Source organism: Somniosus microcephalus, chromosome 24 (genome assembly GCF_052327205.1).
Source record: "Somniosus microcephalus isolate GS21.2 chromosome 24, FLI_Smic_1.0, whole genome shotgun sequence".
In the NCBI taxonomy this organism is placed as follows: domain Eukaryota; kingdom Metazoa; phylum Chordata; class Chondrichthyes; order Squaliformes; family Somniosidae; genus Somniosus; species Somniosus microcephalus.
Window position 1 is genome coordinate 44,242,453 of NC_141010.1, and position 21,970 is coordinate 44,264,422.

Here is a 21,970-nt window from a genome sequence, read left to right on the forward strand (position 1 = left end):
CTTAGGTTAGGTAGTGGTACAGGTCTGGTTAGTGGTCCGGGCCAGAAGGGTGTGACTGCAACTCAGGCAGGTAAGGGGACCCCAGGTGCAGTGCTGGAGGAGCCTCAGCCTTTGCCCTTGTCCAACAGGTATGAGGTTCTTGCTGCCTGTGTGGATGAGGGAAACGCCTGGCAGGATGGATGAGCAAGCTGACCATGGCACCATGGTGTAGGAGGCCATTCAAGTGGGGGGAGTGAAAGGGAATGTAGTTGTGATAGGGGACAGTATAGTCAGAGGGATAGATACTGTTCTCTGCAGCCGCGACCAAGAGCTCCGAAGGTTGTGTTGCCTGCCCGGTGCCAGGGTTAAAGACATCTCCTTGCAGCTGGAGGAGATCTCCTCGCGGCTGGACGAGAACTTGGAGTGGGAGGGGGAGGTTCCAGTTGTCGTGGTCCATGTAGGAACCAAAGACATAGGTAGAACTAGGAATGAGGTTCAGCTGAGGGAGTTTGAGGAGCCAGGTTCCAAATTAAAAAGCAGAACCTCAAAGGTAATAATCTCTGAATTGTAACCTGAGCCACGTGCAAATTGGCATAGGGACAAACAGATTAGAGGTTTAAATGCATGGCTCAAAGAGTGGTGTGGGAGGAAGGGGTTTCAGTTCATGGGGCACTGGCACCAGTACTGGGGAAAGAGGGAGCTGTTCCGTTGGGATGGGCTCCACTTAAACCAGGCTGGGCCCAGTGACCTGGCGAACTGAATAACTAGGGCAGTAGACAGGGCTTTAAACTAATGAAGGGAGGGGTGGGAGGATTCAGGAAAGAGTAAATTTAAAAGCAGCGAGAGAAATGTCAAGGCTCCAGAGCAGAGTAGAGTTTTGGGTAAAAATAAGCAGAGTGGGTCAGGAAGGGACAGAGAAAGTAACTGTAATGTATATACCTTTAAGGGGGGAACTATCTTTTACAGCTCATATATACTGCAGTACCAGCAGTGACCACACCTGTATATAGCACTGAGTAGTAATCTGTACAGATCAGTTCCAGTGTGAGCCACGTTGAGTAAACACCTGTTGTACCGTTCTCCTGCAGTCTGTGTCTTATTATACACAGACACAACAGTAACAAAGGTCATAGGGCATCAGTGACTAAGGTGACATCAGTGAAAAATAGAAATAAGTCAAAGCTAAAGGCACTATATCTGAATGCGCAAAGCATTTGCAACAAAATAGATGAATTAATAGCACAGATAGAAATTAAGAGTTTTGATCTAAAAGCCATTATGGAGACGTGGTTGTAATGTAGCCTAGGTTGGGAACTAAATATTCCAGGATACTTAACTTTTAGAAGAGATAGGCAAAATGGAAAAGGAGGAGGGGTAGCCCTGATAATAAAGGATGGGATAAAGACAGTAGAGAGAAAGGATCTTAGCTCCAAAAATCAAGAAGTAGAATCAGTTTGGGTGGAGCTAAGAAACAGCAAGGGGCAGAAAACATTGGTGGGAGTTGTTTATAGGCATCCAAACAGTAGTTGTAATGTAGAGCAGAGTATAAATCAGGAAATTAGATGTGCATGTACTACGTGTAATACAATAATCATGTGGGACTTTCATCTACATATAGACTGGGCAAACCAAATTTGCAGTAATAGTGTGGAGGACAAATTCATGGAATGTATGCAAGATAGTTTTCTAGATCAGTATGTTGAGGAACCAACTAGGGAACAAGGGACATAATATGATAGCATTTTATATTGAGTTTGAAAGTGATTTAGTTAAATTTGAAATTAGAGTCTTAAATCTAAACAAAGCAATCTACGTAGGTATGAGGGGCGAGTTGGCTTAGGTAAATTGGGAAACTACATTTCTTGACCAGTACGTTTCTGGCTCGACGAGGAAGGAGGCATTGCTGGATCTGGTTCTGGGGAATGAGGTCGGTCAAGTGGAGCAAGTGTCAGTAGGGGAACATTTAGGGAACAGTGATCATAGTATCATAAGTTTTAGATTAGCTTTGGAAAAGGACAGGGAGCAATCTAGAATAAAAGTGCTTAATTGGAGGAAGGCAAATTTCAGTGGGTTGAGAACGGATCTGGCCTGGGTAAATTGGAATCAAAGATTGGCAGGCAAAACTATAAATTGAACAATGGGCTGCCTTTAAAGAGGAGTCGGTTCGGGTACAGTCGAGTTACAGTCCCACGAAGAGGAAAGGTAGGGCAACAAAAGCCAGAGCTCCCTGGATGACAAAAGAGATAGAAGATGAAGCAGAAAAAGGGGGAGTATGACAGGTGTCAAGTTGAGAATACAAGTAAGAATCAGGCTGAATATAGAAAGTTCAGAGGGGAAGTGAAAAAGAAAATAAGAGGGGCAAAGAGAGAATGTGAGAACAGATTGGCACCTAACATAAAAGGGAATTCAAAAGTCTTCTACAGGCATATAAATAATAAACGGGTAGTAAGAGGAGAAGTGGGGCCGATTAGGAACCAAAAATGAGACCTGCGCATGGAGGCAGAGGGCATGGCTGAGGTACTAAATGAAGGAAGATGCTGCCAAAGTCATAGTGAAAGAGGAGGATACTGGATGAGATAAAAATTGATAAAGAGGAGGTACTAGAAAGGCTGGCCGTACTTAAAGATGATAAGTCACCAGGACCGGATGGAGTGCATCCTAGGACGCTGAGGGAGGTTAAGGAGGAAATCGCAGAGGTACTGGCCATAATCTTCCAATTCTCCTTAGATACGGGGGTGGCGCCAGAGGACTGGAGAATTGCAAATGTTACACCCTTGTTCAAAAAAGGGTATAAGGATAAACCCAGCAACAACAGGCCAGTCAATTTAACCTCGGCAGTGGGGAAGCTTTTACAAACGATAATCAAGGACAAAGCTAACAGTCACCTGGACAAGTGTGGATTAATTAAGGAAAGCCAGCACTGATTTGTTAAAGGCAAATCGTGTTTAACTAACTTGATTGAGTTTTTTGATAAGGTAACAGAGGGTTGATGAAGGCAATGCGATTAATGTGGTGTATATAGATTTCCAAAAGGCGTTTGGCAAAGTGCCACATAATAGGCTTGCCAGCAAAGTTGAAGCCCATGAAATAAAAGGGACAGTGGCAGCATGGATATGAAATTGGCTAAGCGACAGGAAACAGAGAGTAGTGGTGAACGGTTGTTTTTCAGACTGGAGGAAGGTATACAGTGGTGTTCCCCAGGGGTCGGTACTAGGACCACTGCTTTTCTTGATATATGTTAATGACTTGGACTTGGGTGTACAGGGCACAATTTCAAAATTTGCAGATGGCACAAAACTTGGAAGTATAGTGAACAGTGAGGAGGAGAGTGATAGACTTCAAGAGGACATAGACAGGCTGGTGAAATGGGCAAACGTGGCAGATTAAATTTAACGCAGAAAAGTGCAAAGTGATACAGTTTGGTAAGAAGAACAAGGAGAGGCAATATAAACTAAAGAGTACAATTCTAAAGAGAGAAACTGTTCCCATTGGCGAAAGGGTCGAGAACCAGAGGAGACAGATTTAAGGTGATTGGCAGAAGATCCAAAGGCGACATGAGGAAAAACTTTTTTACACAGTGAGTGGTTATGATCTGGAATGCACTGCCTAAAAGGGTGGTGGAGGCAGACTCAATCACGGCTTTCAAAAGGGAATTGGATAAGTACCTGAAGGAAAAAAAATTGCAGGGCTACGGGGAAAGGGCGGGGGAGTAGGACTAGCTGAAGTGCTCTCGCAGAGAGCCGGCATGGGCTCGATGGGCCGAATGGCCTCCTTCTGTGCTGTAACCATTCTATGATTCTAACCTATGAGACCAAGCAGATGGGCCACAAAGATGCAATGAGCTTTTCGGATGCCAGATTCTGGGTTTACCACTGGTTTGCTTTGCCAGGTGAAGCCATTTTGCACTTGTGCCCATGTGGGCGAGAGCACCCTTTGGCCTACTACGGCCACAATATGGTAATCAGTGACAAGGTGGCTCAATTATTAATTGCACAGGACGTAGCTCATTAATAACAAGCGTGTTACTCTCAGGTTTGAGCCGTGTTCTGGGCTGAATGAGGTTCTCTCAATCAGGATGGCGATAACGTTGGTACAATTAGTCTTAATGCCCCTTGGTTAAGGAGGAGAAAAGTAAAAATCGGCTGGGGTTCCCACCCGATCACTATCCAGCGACTCCTGAAAATGGGGGTCGATAGCAACAGAACCACCCATAAAGCTAAATTGGCCAGAAAGGAGACTCACACCACCCCATCCAGTGGCTGGTGGGTTATAAGAGGTATCGATAGTACAGGTGCTTGTCTCTCAGTGCTGGGAGGGTGGGGATTGTGTTGTGTCTCAGTGCTGGGAGGGTGGGGATTGTGTTGTGTCTCAGTGCTGGGAGGGTGGGGATTGCGTTGTGTCTCAGTGCTGGGAGGGTGGGGATTGTGTTGTCTCAGTGCTGGGAGGGTGGGGATTGCGTTGTGTCTCAGTGCTGGGAGGGTGGGGATTGTGTTGTGTCTCAGTGCTGGGAGGGTGGGGATTGTGTTGTGTCTCAGTGCTGGGAGGGTGGGGATTGCGTTGTGTCTCAGTGCTGGGAGGGTGGGGATTGTGTTGTCTCAGTGCTGGGAGGGTGGGGATTGCGTTGTGTCTCAGTGCTGGGAGGGTGGGGATTGCGTTGTGTCTCAGTGCTGGGAGGGTGGGGATTGTGTTGTGTCTCAGTGCTGGGAGGGTGGGGATTGTGTTGTCTCAGTGCTGGGAGGGTGGGGATTGTGTTGTGTCTCAGTGCTGGGAGGGTGGGGATTGTGTTGTCTCAGTGCTGGGAGGGTGGGGATTGCGTTGTGTCTCAGTGCTGGGAGGGTGGGGATTGTGTTGTGTCTCAGTGCTGGGAGGGTGGGGATTGTGTTGTGTCTCAGTGCTGGGAGGGCTGGGATCATGACCTTGCTTGATACTCATCTTGAGTGTTTCAAGATCTCTTACCTTGCATTCTTATTGTTCAGACTGAGGGTGATCTCATTCACACACTGTTCATGTTCCATCACTAAGGTGAATCCAGACTAGAAACAAACAACACAGGAGAACAATGAGAGATAGCTCAGAGTGTTCAGGAATATTAACAATATTAAAACACTGCCAGTACTGGATATTGAAATAAAAACAGGAAAACACTCAGCACGTCAGTCAGTATATGGAAAGAGAAAAGATGGGTTAAGGTTTTGGGTATAGGCCCCACAGACAGAGAAATCCTAAAAAGGTTTGTAATATTTGTAATATGTATATATGAGCTGGGGTTGGTCACTTTAAATATTATTTTCCACCTTTTCTTTACAACATGCAGCTGAGCTGAACACAGATGTGCTCTTCGGATGATATCAATATCCTTTCATTTTGTGGGAGGCAAGGCATTCGTACACGAACAGAGGGATAGAAATTAGTTATGGCCCAATTTGGCCGCGTAACCAATGGCGATTACTGGAACCAGCACTGCTGGTACACCTTAATATAGGAATTGGTCTGCTGGGTTTTGCACTGGCATGACCCATGGCCGCCAGAAACCTGTTCAGGATTAAAGTTGCTCCCTCTGACTTATGGCTGTACACTCTGGTCCAATTATCCCATGCTGTCTGACAACTACACTCTGTCTGACCCCATGTGCAATGCTACAGATCGACTGGGATTCTTAAAACAATTCTTCTCTGAAACTAGTGCAATGGCCATTATGAAGACAAGTGAATAGATTTAAAGGGGTACCTCAACCTCAGTGCAAAGCTCAGATACTGAAACAGCTTCTCATGAAAATCCCACTCTACATCTGCCCTCTTGCAGGACACTTGACTAGACAGGAATACCCCTTTAAGTTCAGCCAACCATCTCTGTAGCTCTTCTGAGAGACGCCATCAGAATTAGTATCAACCCGTGTCAACTTGTAGAAGGTTGGTGCTGGGGATTGGTATTTATGAATCGTACAGAATATGGGAACGGTGCAATGGGTTTAGCAATGTAAATACCAGGAGCTGGCTCATGGACACTGGTCTCTCAGAGTCCAAACTAAATGAGCATCAGTGTAAATGTGGTGTGTGTGTGTGTGTGTGTGTGTGTGTGTGTGTGTGTGTGTGTGTGTACGAGCGTGGGTAAGTGTGAGCGTGGGTGCCTGCGCGAGCATGGGCAAGTGTGCATGTGTACAAGCGTGGGTGAGTGTGCCTGTGTATGAGCATGCGTGTGTGAGAGTGTGTGTGCGCATGTATGAGCGTGGGTGCGTATGTGTGTACGAGTGTGCGTGCGAGAGAGTGTGCATGTGTACAAGTGTGCATGTGAGTGTGTGTGTGAGAGAGTGTGCGTATGTATGAGCGTGTGTGAGAGTGCGCGTGTGTGTGCGCGCGAGTGTGCATGTGTGTGAGTGTGCATGTGTATGAGCGTGTGTGAGTGTGCGCGTGCGTACGAGCGTGGGTGTGAGAGAGCGTGCATGTGAGTGTGCGCGTGCGTATGAGCGTGGGTGTGAGAGAGTGTGTGTGTATGAGCGTGGGTGTGAGAGAGTGTGTGTGTGTATGAGCGTGGGTGTGTGAGAGCGTGCGTGTGTATGAGCGTGTGTGTGAGAGCGTGCGTGTGAGAGAGTGTATGAGTGTGTGTGTGAGAGTGTGCGTGTGTATGAGTGTGTGTGTGTGAGAGCGTGCGAGAGAGTGTGCGTGTGTATGAGCGTGGGTGTGAGAGTGTGCGTGTGTATGAGCGTGGGTGTGAGAGTGTGCGTGTGTGAGAGAGTGTGCGTGTGTGTGTGAGAGCGTGCGTGTGAGAGAGCGTGTGTGTGAGAGCGTGTGTGTGAGAGCGTGCGTGAGAGAGTGTGCGTGTGTATGAGCGTGGGTGAGAGAGCATGCGTGTGTGTGAGAGAGTGCGCGTGTGTGAGCGTGGGTGTGAGAGAGTGTGCGTGTGTATGAGCGTGTGTGTGAGAGAGTGTGCATGTGTATGAGTGTGTGTGTGAGAGAGAGTGTGCGTGTGTGAGAGCGTGCGAGAGTGTGCGTGAGCGAGTGTGCGTGTGTGAGAGCGTGCGTGTGAGAGAGTGTGCGTGTGTATGAGCGTGTGTGAGAGTGTGCATGTCTATGAGCGTGTGTGTGTGAGAGCGTGCGTGTGAGAGTGTGTGCGTGTGTATGAGCGTGGGTGTGAGAGTGTGCGTGTGTATGAGCGTGGGTGTGAGAGCGTGTGCGTATGAGTGTGTGTGTGTGAGCGTGTGCGTGTGTATGAGCGTGTGTGAGAGTGTGCGTGTGTATGAGCGTGGGTGTGAGAGTATGTGTGTGTTTGAGCGTGGGTGTGTGAGCGTGCGTGAGAGTGTGTGTGAGAGAGTGTGCGTATGAGCGTGTGTGTGAGAGTGTGCGTGTGTATGAGCGTGGGTGTGAGAGCATGCGTGTGAGAGAGTGTGCATGTGTATGAGCGTGGGTGTGAGAGTGTGTGTGTGTATGAGCGTGGATGTGAGAGTGTGTGTATGAGCGTGGATGTGAGTGTGTGTATGAGCGTGGATGTGAGAGAGTGTGCATGTGTATGAGCGTGGATGTGAGGGTGTGTGTGTGTGTGTGTGTGTGTGTGTGTGTGTGTGTGTGTGTATGAGCGTGTGCGTGTATGTGTGTACGAGCGTGCACAGGAGTGTGCGTGTGTACAAGTGTGCGTGAGAGAGCGTGTGCGTGTGTATAGCGTGGTTGCGTGTGCATGTGTACAAGTGTGCGTGAGAGAGCGGGTGTGTGTACGAGTGGGCGTCTGAGAGTGTGCGTGTGTACGAGTGGGCGTGCGTGCGTGCTGTCACACAGGATGGGCTTAAGAAGCAAAACACAGTGCTTGAAAGGTGTGAAGCAGTTCAAATTAAGCAAGGTCAGGTGTTCTGCATTACCATGACTAAAACCAAATTCAGGCTAAAATCGTTGAGAATATAAAGGTGAAGTAAAATATAATTAAACTGGGAACAGGAAGAGGCCATTCAGCTCCTTTGGCCTGCTCCATGTAATCCAAGTGCAGGCACAGAACTTCATCTGGAATGAAAATGAAGAGATGAACTAGGAGAGGGAGTTTATCAAGGATAATCGCAACTGCGATTTATGTTAACTCCCAAATTATTTTAAACACTTGATCAGCCCACAGAGTCAGCCCACGCCGGGAATGTGCTAATTGCCTCGTTCTAACTCACAGAAGCGTGGCTCCAGCCCCAGCACAATTACTCAGTTTGGAAATTGCTAAATTGGGTCTAGGTTCTTAACAGGGCAAATATTTGCCTGCTTTGATAGCGCCACATTAAACAGAACATTCTCCCAATTAAACACCACCAGAATTTGCGATTTAGCATCCTCACAAGTTGCCGTCAGGCATTCAATTATTTCCTTTCATTTTTAAACTTAGACCAGGGACTCTGAAATGGAAAGATTTAGCCCAATAACACGTTTCAATGCCTGCATCTCACAGCGGGTATTCCTTCTGTTTGAAGATTCGAGTGCTCCAGTCAGTGTAATGGTTTGGTTTGCTGCCTCTTCTGAAGAGTTGTCTGCACTGAATTAATCTCCTTGATGGTGGCATAAAAACAACTTGCATTTATACAGCAACACAAACACGTCCCAGGACAGTGAGAAACACAGATTTAAAATAGATAAACGGAACAGATGCTGAGCTGCGAAGGGGTGGGGAGAGATTACAAGTAACCAAAAGCTTGGTGGGAAAGGTGGGTTTTTGAGTGTTTTTTTTAAAAAGGTGGAGAGAGATGTGGAATGCTTGAGCATGCTCAAACCCGGCACTAAGCGAAGAGCCTCTCGCCATTGGTGGCAGAGGCCTCAGCCCCACTCACTGATACTTCTTCCCTAAAGCTTCTTCTTCTTGGGCAGTCCCTCGGAACCGAGGATGACTTGCTTCCACATTAAAAATGAGTTCGCAGGTGACTGATGAGTCCAATGTGGGACCTGTCACAGGTGGGGCAGATGGTGGTTGAAGGGGCGGGTGGGTGGGGTGCTTGGGTTGACGTGCGCTCCCTGTGCTTGGCTTCCGCTTGCTCCCGGCGAAGAGACTCGAGGTGTTCGGTGCCTTCCCGGATGCTTCTCCTCCACTTTGCGCGGGCTTGGGCCAGGGATTCCCAGGTGTCGGTGGGGATGTTACACTTTTTCAAGGAGGCTTTGAGGGTGTCCTTGAAGCGTTTCCTCTGCCCACCTGGGGCTCTCTTGCCGTGCCGGAGCTCCGAGTAGAGCGCTTGTTTTGGGAGTCTCGTATCGAGCATGCAGACAATGTGACCCGTCCATCGGAGCTGATCGAGCGTGGTCAAAGCTTCGATGCTGGAGATGTTGACCTGAGCGAGAACACTGACGTTGGTGCACCTATCCTGCCAGTGGATTTGCAGGATCTTGTGGAGGCTGCATTGGTGGTACCTCTCCAGTGCTTTGAGGTGCCTGCTGTACATGGTCCATGTCTCTGAAGCATACAGCAGGGCGGGTATCACTGCTGCTCTGTAGACCATGAGCTTAGTGCCAGGTTTGAGGTCCTGGTCTTCAAACACTCTCTTCCTCAGGCGACTGAAGGCTGCACTGGCACACTGAAGGCGGTGTTGGACTTCGTCATCGACGCATACTGGAAGGGCCACCAACTGTTCGCATGTGGGTCCCACTTGGTTGGCAGCACCACTATAGGTACTGGACACACCTCGCTCGGATAATCTGGCGGCACTTTTTAGCGGGTCTCCAAATCTGCATCCAGTTCCCGGAATTCCAGGGGCCAGTACACACGGCAAGTCTGATTCATTGCACTAGCGAGCACGGTAACATTACAGTGAGATATTGGTCCTCTGAAGGCGCTAGGCTTCATGGTACCAGCTGCTATTTAGGTCATGCTATCGCAGCACATGTGGAATGGCCATGGTGTCATAGCTGGGAGCCAGTCTACACAGAGACACAGAACTATAGATATTTACTGCTTACATAACGAGACCAATCGGCCCATCGGGTCTGTGCCAGCTCTTTGCTAGATCAACCCAAAGCCAAGGCTGTTGCCCTCCTCTTTCCCCAAAGACTTGTATCTTCCTCTGCTTCAAATATTTATCAGTCCTACCCATAAAAGAAGCAATGGTCTCAGCTTTAACTATTCCCTGTTCTTCTCATGAACAAAGGCAGGACCTAGGACTAGAGAAATGTGCATCATGTAGTGGCTTGTGTGTTTCAACTGTGTTATATTGATTTTAGATGCTACACTGACCTCTAATATTAGAACCTATTATTTGAACCAGGGTTATAGCCGTTTCACTTCAGAGGCCTTCACCTGTATATTGGAGAAACTCTTGCTTTCAGCCATTCTCTCTCATTAGCCTGTGGCCCTGCTGTACAGAGGTCACATGGCCTACCCTAGGGATACTGAATCTAATTTCTAACTGTGACTGAGCTGAAACACAAGCTCAGACGCCAACTAACCTTCTACTGCCTTAATGAGAATCCTACGCTCAGTTACCTTAATTCTTCTAGCTGTGTGGCTCAATTTGAGCATGTAATCATGGTTAAACTCCAGTGCAGTATTACGGGAATGCTGCACTGATGGAGATGGTGCGTTTCACATGTAAAGGTTGTGTCTGGCGGGTCAGGTGGAAGTTAAAAGTCCCATGGCATTAGTTGTACAGACAGCCAAGCCAGCATTCCTTGCTCAACCATCACTGAAAAAAGTTCAACGAGTCGTTCAACAAGTTGTCATTTGTATGATTTCACAGTGTTTTTTTTAAATTGTTCCTGGGATGTGGGCGTCGCTGGCTGTGATGAAATAACTCTGTGTTCTGGCATTTGTATTGTCTGTTGTTGTACTTGTTAATGTCTGGCATGTTCTACCGGTGTAACCACTAATGCTCCTCCCTAGCCCCGCCCCTCTTCTGGAATGTTCTACCAAGGGCTGGGTCGGTGATGAATGATGGTTGCCCTGTGTTAACTTGATGCCATGTTCTTACTTAATAAAAGCCTTTAGTTTTAAGCTTTAACCTCATGGATTCAGGCAGTTATTTGGCACATCACTGGCAAGGCCAGCATTTATTGCTCATCCCTAATTGCCCTTGATAAGGTGGTGGTGAGCCGCCTTCTTGAACTGCTGCAGTCCGTGTGGTGAAGCTACTCCCACAGTGCTGTTAGGGAGTTCCAGGATTTTGACCCAGCGACGATGAAGGAATGGCGATATACTTCCAAGTCAGGATGGTGTGTGACTTGGAGGGGAACATGGAGGTGGCGGTGTTCCCATGCACCTGCTGCCCTTGTCCTTCTAGGTGGAAGAGGTCGCAGGTTTGGGAGGTGCTGCCGAAGAAGCCTTGGCGAGTTGCTGCAGTGCATCTTGTAGATGGTACACACTGCAGCCACGGTACGCCGGTGGTGGAGGGAGTGAATGGTTAAGGTGGTGGATGGGGTGCCAATCAAGCGGGCTGCTTTGTCCTGGATGGTGTTGAGCTTCTTAAGTGTTGTTGGAGCTGCACGCAACCAGGCAGGTGGAGAGTATTCTATCACTGATGCGCTATCAATTACTCATAAAAGACTGAGAGTTAAGAGAGTAACTAAAGGCTTTTATTAACAAAAGAATGAAGGTCTGCCTCGAGTGGTTGACCGGTCCAGAAATACAAAGGGCTGGGGAGCAGTCACCTTTATACTAGGACTTGTGGGAGGAGTCAGCCGAGGCATGTCCAGGCATGTACACAGTGGAATACAAACAGTGGTTTACCACAATCACACTCCTGACTTGTGCCTTGTAGATGGTGGAAAGGCTTTGGGGAGTCAGGAGGTGAGACACTCACCGCAGAATACCTAGCCTCTGGCCAGCTCTTGTAGCCACAGTAATTATGTGGCTGGTCCAGTCAAGTTTCTGGTCAATGGTGACTCCCAGGATGTTGATGGTGGGGGATTTGGCGATGGTAATGCCGTTGAATATCAAGGGGAGGTGGTTAGACTTTGGCTTGTTGGAGATAGTCATTGCCTGGCACTTGTGCAGCGCGAATGTTACTTGCCACTTATCAGCCCAAGCCTGAATGTTGTCCAGGTCTTGCTGCACGTGGGCACGGAATGCTTCATTATCTGAGGAGTTGCGAATGGAACTGAACACTGTGCAATCATCAGCGAACATCCCCACTTCTGACCTTATGATGGCTGCGTGTGCAAAATGGCTGCCACGTTCCCCAACATAACAACAGTGACTGCCCTGGAAAATAATTGATTGTACGCGAACCACTCTGGTATGTTTCTACAAGACGTGATAAAGCTCTAGATAAACACAACTTCTTGCATGATTTTATGCTTTAAGATTCAGAGATCTCCCAGCTCACTGTTAGAATCTACGTTCCAGGTATGAAGCCAACTGTACCACCCCCACCTAAGATCAGGGACTGAACTGGGGACCTTCCTGTAGCACTGAGGACCACAGCGTGCAGCGTACGTATTCACTAAGCCACAGGGCAACGTTTCAGAAATCACATTTTCATTAGAAAAGAAAGATAAAGTCTTCACTACTCAAAGAATAGTGCTCAGGGGGAAAACAAATAACATTGAAGACAATCACAAGCACAGCAGGGAAGTTCCTGAGAATGGAACAAGAACATACAGATTATAAAACAAAACAGGAGGTCCCATCCAATACAATTCCCACACACCGGCCCTAGAGACCAGGTGGCTTTCTCTTACCTGGTAGTTCATGATGGCTCGCAGGCACATTATACAGACATGGACATCGTCCTTCTGGCTCACAATCCGTGAGTTCCGCAGTGCTTTTCTACTGTGCATGGTGTGCCTGAGACAGACAGATTGAGCAGAGGTTACAATCAACGTGTTACCGCAAACTGGACGCGCGTCAGCCAATGCTTTTAATGGATGATTGGTAACAGCAAGAAATACGCTGGAGAATCTGCATCAGACTAATGGCTAGAGTCTCAGTAACCAATCAAACCATGTGGTACAGTAGTACAACATAGACCTAATAGAGCTTTTCAAAATTATTACGGGGTTTGATACGGTAGACATAGAGATGTTTCCTCTTGTGTGTGTGTTGGGGGGGGGGGGGCAGGGAGGAAGAGAAAGAGTCCAAAAATGGGAGTGGATTTTTGATACCAAACCATCCCATAACATAATAAATGTTTGCTCTGTATGTGCCCTTGACAGTGAATTCAGGCTAAATTTAGTGGAGCAAACTCCTTTGTATTCTAATTGTTACCACTCAATGGCAAACAGAAGCTCAACAAAATAAAAATTAAAAGGTATATTATAGCATCGGGGCAATCTGTATGACCTCAGCACCATGGCAACAGCCAGGTAAAATGGCCGCCACGACGTGTTAAGTCCTTGTGGCACATTTAACCGTTCGGCCGAGGTGAGCAGCAGCAGAGTTTCTCCTGATGCTTTCAATGATAAATTCATTGCCCGCCCATACTGGAGACCTTTATAACTCTCTGATGGATTCCTAAGGGTGAGCCGGCAAGAACAGGTAAAGAATTAAAAAGCACCACAGAGCTACAAAGCAGCACTGTTCATAACTGGGCTCGGGCCAGCCTGGGTCTGTGGTGCACATGGACCATCTGCGAAGCAGGTGATTGACCAGTAGCCAACAAGCGGTTGGCCTGTGTAAATTATGCCTGACGTGCATTTGAGGACAGAGGCAGCTATTTGGTACAGTGAGCTACTCATTTCCAAGACAAAGGGCAAATTGTGACATTTATAGCCTCAAGGATCAGTTACTCAACTGTGGAGTGAGGACACACAGACACATATATATCAACTCATACTTCCACAAGTGCACCGTTTAGCATTCGTTTACCATTCCTATCCAAGTATCCAGGGAGGTTTGTAAAACAGCACAAGCAGCGTTACACAAGGCAGGTCAATGGACTGAACAGCATGTCATGCAGCAGGTCTGTGTGGACTGAACAATGTATTACACATGGACTGAACAGGAGAGCTCGATGGGTGAGCAGTGCATCACACAGGGAGGCTCTAAGGACAAGTCAATCGCTTAGAGGGAACCTACATGGGTCAAAGAATTAAAAGCCACGCTGCTCTCTGGTAAGCTTTTGATTTGTCTCCATGTACCCACCGAGAGAAGACACATCCCCAAGAAGCATGAAAACAACAAAGAAAGAGGTTAATATTCACACATCAGTTATACAGCTGCTATCGCTTAACTGCACAAACTCTTTCACTGAACGAGACTCTAACACATTGGTTTGCCTCCCACAAGCCCACTTAAGGGAATGACATTTTTTGAGGAATAATTTATTTCCCTGAGTTTGTGTCCAGAGATTAATTTTCACCCCAGCTGTTTTGAATGTTTCTGCTGGGTCTCCCAACCTAGTATTCACTCAGGCTCCTTACTGTAGTGGGACCTCTACTGGACATTATAATGCTGATAATAAGACCACCATTCAGGAGAACCTGCGCACAACTGGGATAACCTCATCACCCAATGCAGGGTCCGATCATTTGCATCCTTTTCTGGCACACCGGGTGCCTCACTCATGGAATGTGGTGGTGGCGGTGGGGGGGGTGGGGTGCAGAATGTCAGGTGCCAGCAGCCAGTACACAGCTGCTGGCTGCCCATTATGGGCCAAGCAGTTTTGTGGTTTGGGAGGGCTACAGGGTGAGCAGCCAGGCAGGGGGGACTGGGAATTTATTTTTTATGTATAGAGTGCGGCATCTCCAGTTTAGATGCATTATGGGGCCAATTTAAGTGAAAGTCAGGAGCCTAATGAGCCTTGTGCAAACTCCCAGCCTGCTTTGCACTTGGGGCCTACACTGGGTGGCTCGGGCCTCCTATCTCTGCACCCAATAATGAGGAATGGCCAGGCAGCATTTCATCACATTTAGGTGTCCGTCATATTAGAAGCCCCTATATCCAAATAACTCATGAGGCAAACAAAGATCTAAAGATAAATAAATCCATTCTATTCATCAGATTGTGTCATTTACTTTTATTCACAATTTCAACACGGGCCCTTTTTTAGGGAGGAAGAGCCCAGTCATTTTAATGGATGTTGTTTAATCACACAATGGACTTATCTGTATCATTCACTGTTGGCCTCTCATTGTGCAGTCAAGCAGAGGGTGGTGTATTGTCACTGCATCAAGTAGATAATGATTGAAGTGACAGAGAGGTGCACAGTGACAAATTGACTACAGCACTGAAGGCAGGACAAGACCAAACAACATATCTGCCTTTGTGATTGAAGTTTCTCTTTCAGCAGTGGCAATGCCATTTCTAGCCATGTACTCTTTTGATGAAGGCCCCCATTTTGTCCCAATCGCCTAAGCCTGCAGTGCGCCTCTTTGTATCAGCGGATGTGATGTGTTACGTTATGGCACAATGAAAGCACCAAGCCCATCACTGTGCTTTCCTTTTTTACAAATCTAATGCACACATAAAGTGATCAGGGCCCCGAATTTCTGTGAGGATTGTCCCTATCGCCTGCCATAACTTCAGCAGAACTCCCGGAGAAACAGCTGAGGTTACGACAGAACATCAGGACATTTCTTTCGAAATTCAGGGCCAAGGTGTCCAGCGACAAAGCTCATTTAATACGTAAATACGCGGGGTAATTTGGACTTTGCACGATAGTGTAAAACAGGTGATAGGGAATCGGCAGCTCATTGACTTCAATAGATGTAAACACCAAGGAGATGTACAATGTAAATAAAAATCAGGAGACACATAGAATGGGCTTCCGATTCGCTATTGCCTATTCCACACCATCACACAAAGTCAAAATGACCCGCACAGAGTATGAATGGTCTTCTCTTTACTCCCCGATCCCTCAAAAAACTTAACATAAACAGCCCTGATCTTTAGCCCTCGACACAAAAAGCTTTAGAACAAGAATATCCATTGAGGGGCACATACAGATCAGGCAGGTTCCTATGTTTTGTAGACATGTCTCAATAATGACCAGCCTCTCCATAAGAGTCGCTGGCATTATCCGACATGTTACACTAATTTGGGGGACTGGATGGTGCGGTGAGTAACCACACTGCCCGGTCACCTCCTAGGCCCAGCCTCAATCCAACCCAGATTAATGGGATGAAGATCTCTCTTTCCTCCTCGCTCTGCTTTCTGTAAAGGTCCGACTTGGAATGAGTTTGGCCAGCCTCGAACAAGTTCCTAAACGTCGCGCGCCCATAGCACCAAACTGCCCTTAATCTGCTACTAAAATGGCGGTCTCACTCAGACGCCACACAGAAGGCCGTACGCTGGCGTGGGCCCACGTGGGAAAAAGTCACATCGGTCCAATATGGGATATTCCTCAAAAATTGGGGTGGCTTTAAATCATCATTATTGGGTCACTGCGCAGGGAGCTTTAACCCCGCAGATACCGGAGTGCTCGATGTCGGCACCAGAGTGGTAATGGGTGGACGAGCCGCTTCGCCAATCTACTTCGCCGAAGCGGTAAAGGTGAAAATTACCCCCACCCCGGAACTCATGCCATAATCTCATCCACCCCACCCACCTTGTCCCTATTCTGGCAGAAAGTTTTGGACTTGGCACATGAGGGCGCATCATGTTACGTGCTCCAGACTCTAAGCCTTAACTGTCGGGAGCTCCAATTTGTAAAACCGGCCCCAAGGTACCAGCCTAGCTTTCAGAATAAAGAGCACAGGATACATTTGCCTGATGCAGTGTATCTGATAACAAAGGAGCTCCAATAGTCCACAACTGAGTTCCTTGGTTTTAAACGATCCGAACATGCTACCAGTTGGCATTAAGTGTTTCTAACAGAACAAGAAAACCAATGGTATGACCCTGGCCGTTGATCCCCTTGAATCTGAAACCCCCCCTTGTCCCCTCCTCACCTGACAGTAAGATGACGGCTACCACTTCTGGAAGACCCATGTGTCGGGGAAGGGTTGCCTCTACTGAGGTCCTCTACGGATCTGTCCAAGGGCTTGCTCTTCTCGGAAGCAATTCCCCCGTTATCTGTGCTCTCCATGTCGTGCCTGAGACATGCGAAGAAGAAAAAAAAACAGGACAACCCTTGGGTTAGCTCATGTAACAGTGACCCCTTCACCATCGTCCTCAGTCCAGCATTCCAGTTCTTCTGGAACGAAATGCCCAAGGCTGCTCCAAAAAAGTAAACTGGACAAATAGTAACTCTTTCAACATGAATAACTCATGTCTGGGTATACGTGACTCCCATCACAAAGGTGAGCAAAAAAGTTCAATTTAAACTTTAGATACACACCGACGTTTTTGTTCACAATAGTGATTGGGTGAAAATACATCTGATATTCTCTACTTCAAGGAAACTCAACCATGAATTTTATTTCACTTTGCAAATCTGGTAAGTTAGAAATGGTTACAAATGGATCACATTTCAAACATATTTATCAACGACATTTTTTTTAAAGCACAATTTAATTTTTAACAAGTAGTGTTAGTACAGAAGTCTTCCGCAGAGAACTGAATAGTGAAAGAGTTAGTATTTTGAGAGCCCGTGCCTGGGCCAAACACTACTGCTGGTAGAATGAACGTTAGACGATAGTACCTTTCAACATAACTCAAACTCCTCACAAAATTCCATGCAGTTTCTTTAAAAGATCTGAAAAACAAGACGGGAGTCGGTTGTTGAAATGTCAGTACATGGTTCACCAAGCTGAGCTTTGTAGATAGACTGGGCTAAGCCCAAGAAAGGTTTTTTATTATGGACAGCAGGCAGCACATTCATACTGCGGGCCGCTGTCAGCTCGAGCTCACCCCTCCCCTGTCCTCCATGAACTCACCTGCGAGCCAGCTCGGGGTCCACTGTTTATGTGCCAGTGGCTGGCTTGTTTACTGGGGTGGGGGTGGTTAGGATGCAGAATAGTGGCCGATCCTATTTTCATCCAATGTCCATGTACGCACACTGACATCGAGTGGGACCAAAGAGCAGGAACACTGGCAGATTTCTAGCCCAGGGAACTGAGGCCAACTGAGTGCAAAACATCATCTAATCTGAGGTAATACACCACAGACCATGTTGCCTTTACCTACTGAACCATTGATGGAGCTTAAGTTATGCATAATTTTTTTTCTCTTAATAATAGATACCCTCTCTATTGCACTTGTTCTATAATAACAGTCTATCTCAGTAATGCACTATTCTACACAGAATAGAGAGATTCTCAAACATTACTTCACATTAACGAAAGAGACTCTCTCCGCACTGCACATCTAACAATACAGGAGACCCTCTCTCTCTCTCTCCAATACATTGTTCTCATTCTATGCTGTAACGCTAATATTTTTTTGTACAATTTTAAAAAAATGCAAAATATGACCAAAAACATGTTCAGAATCTGGAGCAGACTAATCATACCCGACACAGTCGGGGATAGCAGAGTTACAGCGTACCGCAAACCAGTGCTACTCGTAATAAGGCCCAACAGCCAAGACCAGAAGAGTGAAGTCCAACTGGTTTATGAACGCCAGCCGAACCCAGAGATTGAATTAAGTGCCTTCAACTCACTGCCAGCTTGTGTTATTACGCACAATATACGCCAACACTATTTTAAATTTGTTTTCTTATTGCTAGGTGGTGGTGGTGTCGAGCTGGCTTGTTGAAGTGTCACAATGTAGTTGATGGGTACTAAAAGTACAAGGCATCGTGCAGCATTATCATATTCCGGTTATTTTATTCCTCGTTATTTTTTGCCAATAGATAAATTATTCAGTATATAATCCTAATGCTTGCTCTTCGTGTGCGAGACACTCAGCTGCAGTGAAAATAACAATGCTTGTGAACGATCACTGAGCACTTGGCATGTTCCAGGGCACTTTTTGAATCTCTAAAATAAACAGACGAGGCCCTCGATATTAACAGTACGTTGCAATGACTCCCTCGCTTGTGCAGCACACTACAGATGTCACTCAGACATACAAGGGTAGGAAATACTGTCGACAATGTTGAACACTTAATGGACCTCGGTCCAAATTTCTCTCCTCTCTATTCAAAAAGAGAGAGGTGCTAATCCATTTACAAATATGACTTAACTCAGTATAAGCATACTAATTGTTCACACAGTAACATCACCGGCAGTAGTTTCTATCCAACTAGATTTTTTCTACTTGTGAAAGTGTAATTAACCTTATGTTTTTGGTGCTGTGTGTTTTAAAAAAAATATATAGGTGTTTTTGAGGTCCTTGGAAAAAGCAGCACTTTTCCACAACCTCATGTGAAGCAGATGCCTCAGAGGGAACTACTCAAATGGTTGGGTTGGTTAATGTGCAGCTGTACCAAACTGGCAAGGGTGATAAGAACATAAGAACTAGGAGCAGGAGTAGGCCATTCGGCCCCTCGAGCCTGCTCCGCCATTCAATGAGATCATGGCTGATTTTCTACCTCATCTCCACTTTCTTGCACTATCCCCATATCCCTTGGTGTGGAGATGCCGGAGTTGGACTGGGGTGGACAAATGTAAGAAGTCACACAACACCAGGTTATAGTCCAACAGCTTTATTTGAAATCACAAGCTTTCGGAGCGCTGCTCCTTCGTCAGGTGAAGTGGAGAAATGCATAAAGACACAGCTTATATAGTCAGAGAATAATGTCAGATGTTTACCGGTAATCTTGCCAACTGACATTATTCTCTGACTATATAAGCTGTGTCTTTATGCATTTCTCCACTTCACCTGACGAAGGAGCAGCGCTCCGAAAGCTTGTGATTTCAAATAAAGCTGTTGGACTATAACCTGGTGTTGTGTGACTTCACCCATATCCCTTGATTCCCTTAGTGTCCCAGGTTTGGTGGTTGTTATGTGCTGAGATGGGTGACCTCAGATGCACTGGTGATGGGGACGCTATAAGTGGCCTCACAAGCCTTGGCTAAGGGGCAGGGGATTCATCTAAAGTCCCGTTTGTGATTGTTATCCAGGAAAGTGCATGTGTAGAGAGATTGGGCAAGGACAGAATCAGGCCGACATCTTCCAGACACTCATTAGTTAGCCTTATGCATGAAGAACAGAATGAGGCATTGGTGGAGCTGCATCCCAGCCTGAGCCAGCAGCTTCCAGGGTGGGAGGAGCGAAAATTAGAGGGGAAAGAAAATATTTGTGGTAATTTACAAAATGGTGTGCCTCATAAGCACTGCAGCATGTTAACCTAACATCGAGCCTCGGTACTTAAATGTCCCACCTAATGTACTGTGTAATACAGATCAAGGTCAATTCTAGTCTGTGCTGACTTACTGATCTCAGCTTGGTGGGTAGGGCAGTAAAGTTAGCCACAGTGCCACTGGGCGAGCGATGCGGAGAAAAATCGGACAACATTACTGCTCCTGATGACTGCCAACACTCACTGCCTAGCCTCATAAACAAATTCTGTATCATTACGGGAAGATAAGATGTGCAGAGAACATAAATATAACCTAATTAATAACATTCTGAGTGGAGGAACAGAGAGGTTTAGGGATACAGTTACGAGCAGGACTGCAAAGGGTATCGCCACAAAAAAGGCAAATGAGATTCTGGCTATTTATATGCCACGGCATAGAATACAAAAGCAAGGAGCTGATGTTGAACCTGTACAAACACTGGCTAGGCCACGACTGGAGCACCGAATGCAGGTTTGTGCACCTCATTATGGAGGGAATATTGGAGTCTTGGAAAAGTTGCAATGTAGATTCCCTAGGATGAAATAGGGAGGAGAATACGGGAGACTTGAAAAACTAGGGTTGTTTTCACCACAGCAGAGAAGATTAAGGGGCAACTTAATAGTCTTTCTGTGCTGAAGCGTCTACTAAACTATGTAATTCAATGAAGACTCCAGCAAGTTTCTGAAAAATCAATTTTTAAAAAGAGCATTTTAAACGGAACTGCCAAGGGTTTGGGAATTGTCTAATTATATGCATGATGGGTAAGAGTTAGAGAGGATATGCAATGCTGATCCCAGACTTAGGTACATCCTGGATACAGCTTAAGCTTAGTACATCTGTTTGCCTTTCTGTTGTGACAAACAGAGTTGTTCAGCTCCAATTGTCCTGGTGAAGTGGTAATTCCTCTGATCTTAGGTTGGTAAGTTGTACATCATTGCATCAAGTAGTACTTGACAGAGTACAAATATGGCCAGATTAAAGGTAAATGAGGTGACCAGTTCTGGTGGGTTCTGCTCTCCCTGGCACGGCCCACATTTCCGCTGCCTTAAGTCCAAGGGACGCAGGCTTGAACAAATATGGCGGACAACTGGTTTAGCCATTCACCGCCAGATCTGGCTGGACCACATAAAGCATTATCGGGTCCTACTCTTCATCTGCCAAAGCTTCTCACTATTCTAGGATCATTCTGTTATCAAGATAACCCCCGGCTACTATTTTCTACTGCTAACCATCTTCTTAAACCCCTCTCCCCTGTCTCCTCCACCCTCACCTCCAACAATCAGTGCGAAGAGCTCATGGACTTCTTTGTCACTAAGATTGAGACTATCCGATCAGCTGCCTCTGCCACTTCCCTTTCTTCCCCTAGCCCACCGGGCCAAACTTCCTCTAAGGATCACCCCTGCCCTAGCCCTGGCCTTGCATCTTTCTCCAGTTTCTCTTCGATCGCCCCTCTTGGCCTCTCCACGCTCATCTTGTTCATGAGACCCACTTCCTGCTCCCTCGACCCTATTTCCACTAACCCGCTGACCACCCAACTTCCTTTTCTGGCTCCCATGTTAGCTGATATTGTTAACGGTTCTCTCTCCTCAGGTATTGACCCCCCCTCTCCTTCAAATCTGCCATCATCACACCTCTCCTCAAAAAACCAACCCTTGACCCCTCTGTCCTTGCAAACTACCGCCCAATCTCCAACCTCCCTTTCCTCTTCAAAGTCCTTGAACGTGTTGTCGCCTCCCAAATCCGTGCCCATCTTTCCCAGAACTCCATGTTTGAATTCCTCCAATCTGGTTTCCGCCCTGCCATAGAACCGAAACGTCTCTCATCAAAGTTACAACTGACATCCTTTGTGACTATGACAAAGGTAAACTATCCCTCCTCATCTGTCTCGACCTGTCTGTAGCCTTTGACACGGTTGACCACTCCATCCATCTCCAACGCCTCTCCAC

General features: G+C 46.8%; 2 protein-coding genes across 5 annotated transcripts in view; both read right to left on the reverse strand.

Moving 5' to 3' along the window:
• Nucleotides 1–21,970, reverse strand: part of LOC147101457 (formin-like protein 1) — a 271,912-nt gene that overhangs the window by 88,794 nt on the left and 161,148 nt on the right. For 3 of the 4 annotated variants that reach the window (XM_085966591.1, XM_085966593.1, XM_085966592.1), the window contains exons 6-9: nucleotides 17,441–17,494; nucleotides 16,749–16,892; nucleotides 12,600–12,705; nucleotides 4,936–5,012 (exon numbers count right to left, since the gene is read on the reverse strand). In XM_085966591.1, the coding sequence (XP_085822717.1) occupies nucleotides 4,936–5,012; nucleotides 12,600–12,705; nucleotides 16,749–16,892; nucleotides 17,441–17,494 (381 nt within the window). The other variant, XM_085966594.1, reaches the window with a different exon arrangement.
• Nucleotides 5,425–7,649, reverse strand: LOC147101458 (uncharacterized). Its single transcript, XM_085966002.1, has 2 exons — nucleotides 6,681–7,649; nucleotides 5,425–5,511 (listed from the first exon to the last, which is right to left on the reverse strand). The coding sequence occupies exons 1-2, from the start codon at nucleotides 7,647–7,649 to the stop codon at nucleotides 5,425–5,427; spliced, it is 1,056 nt and encodes a 351-aa protein (XP_085822128.1).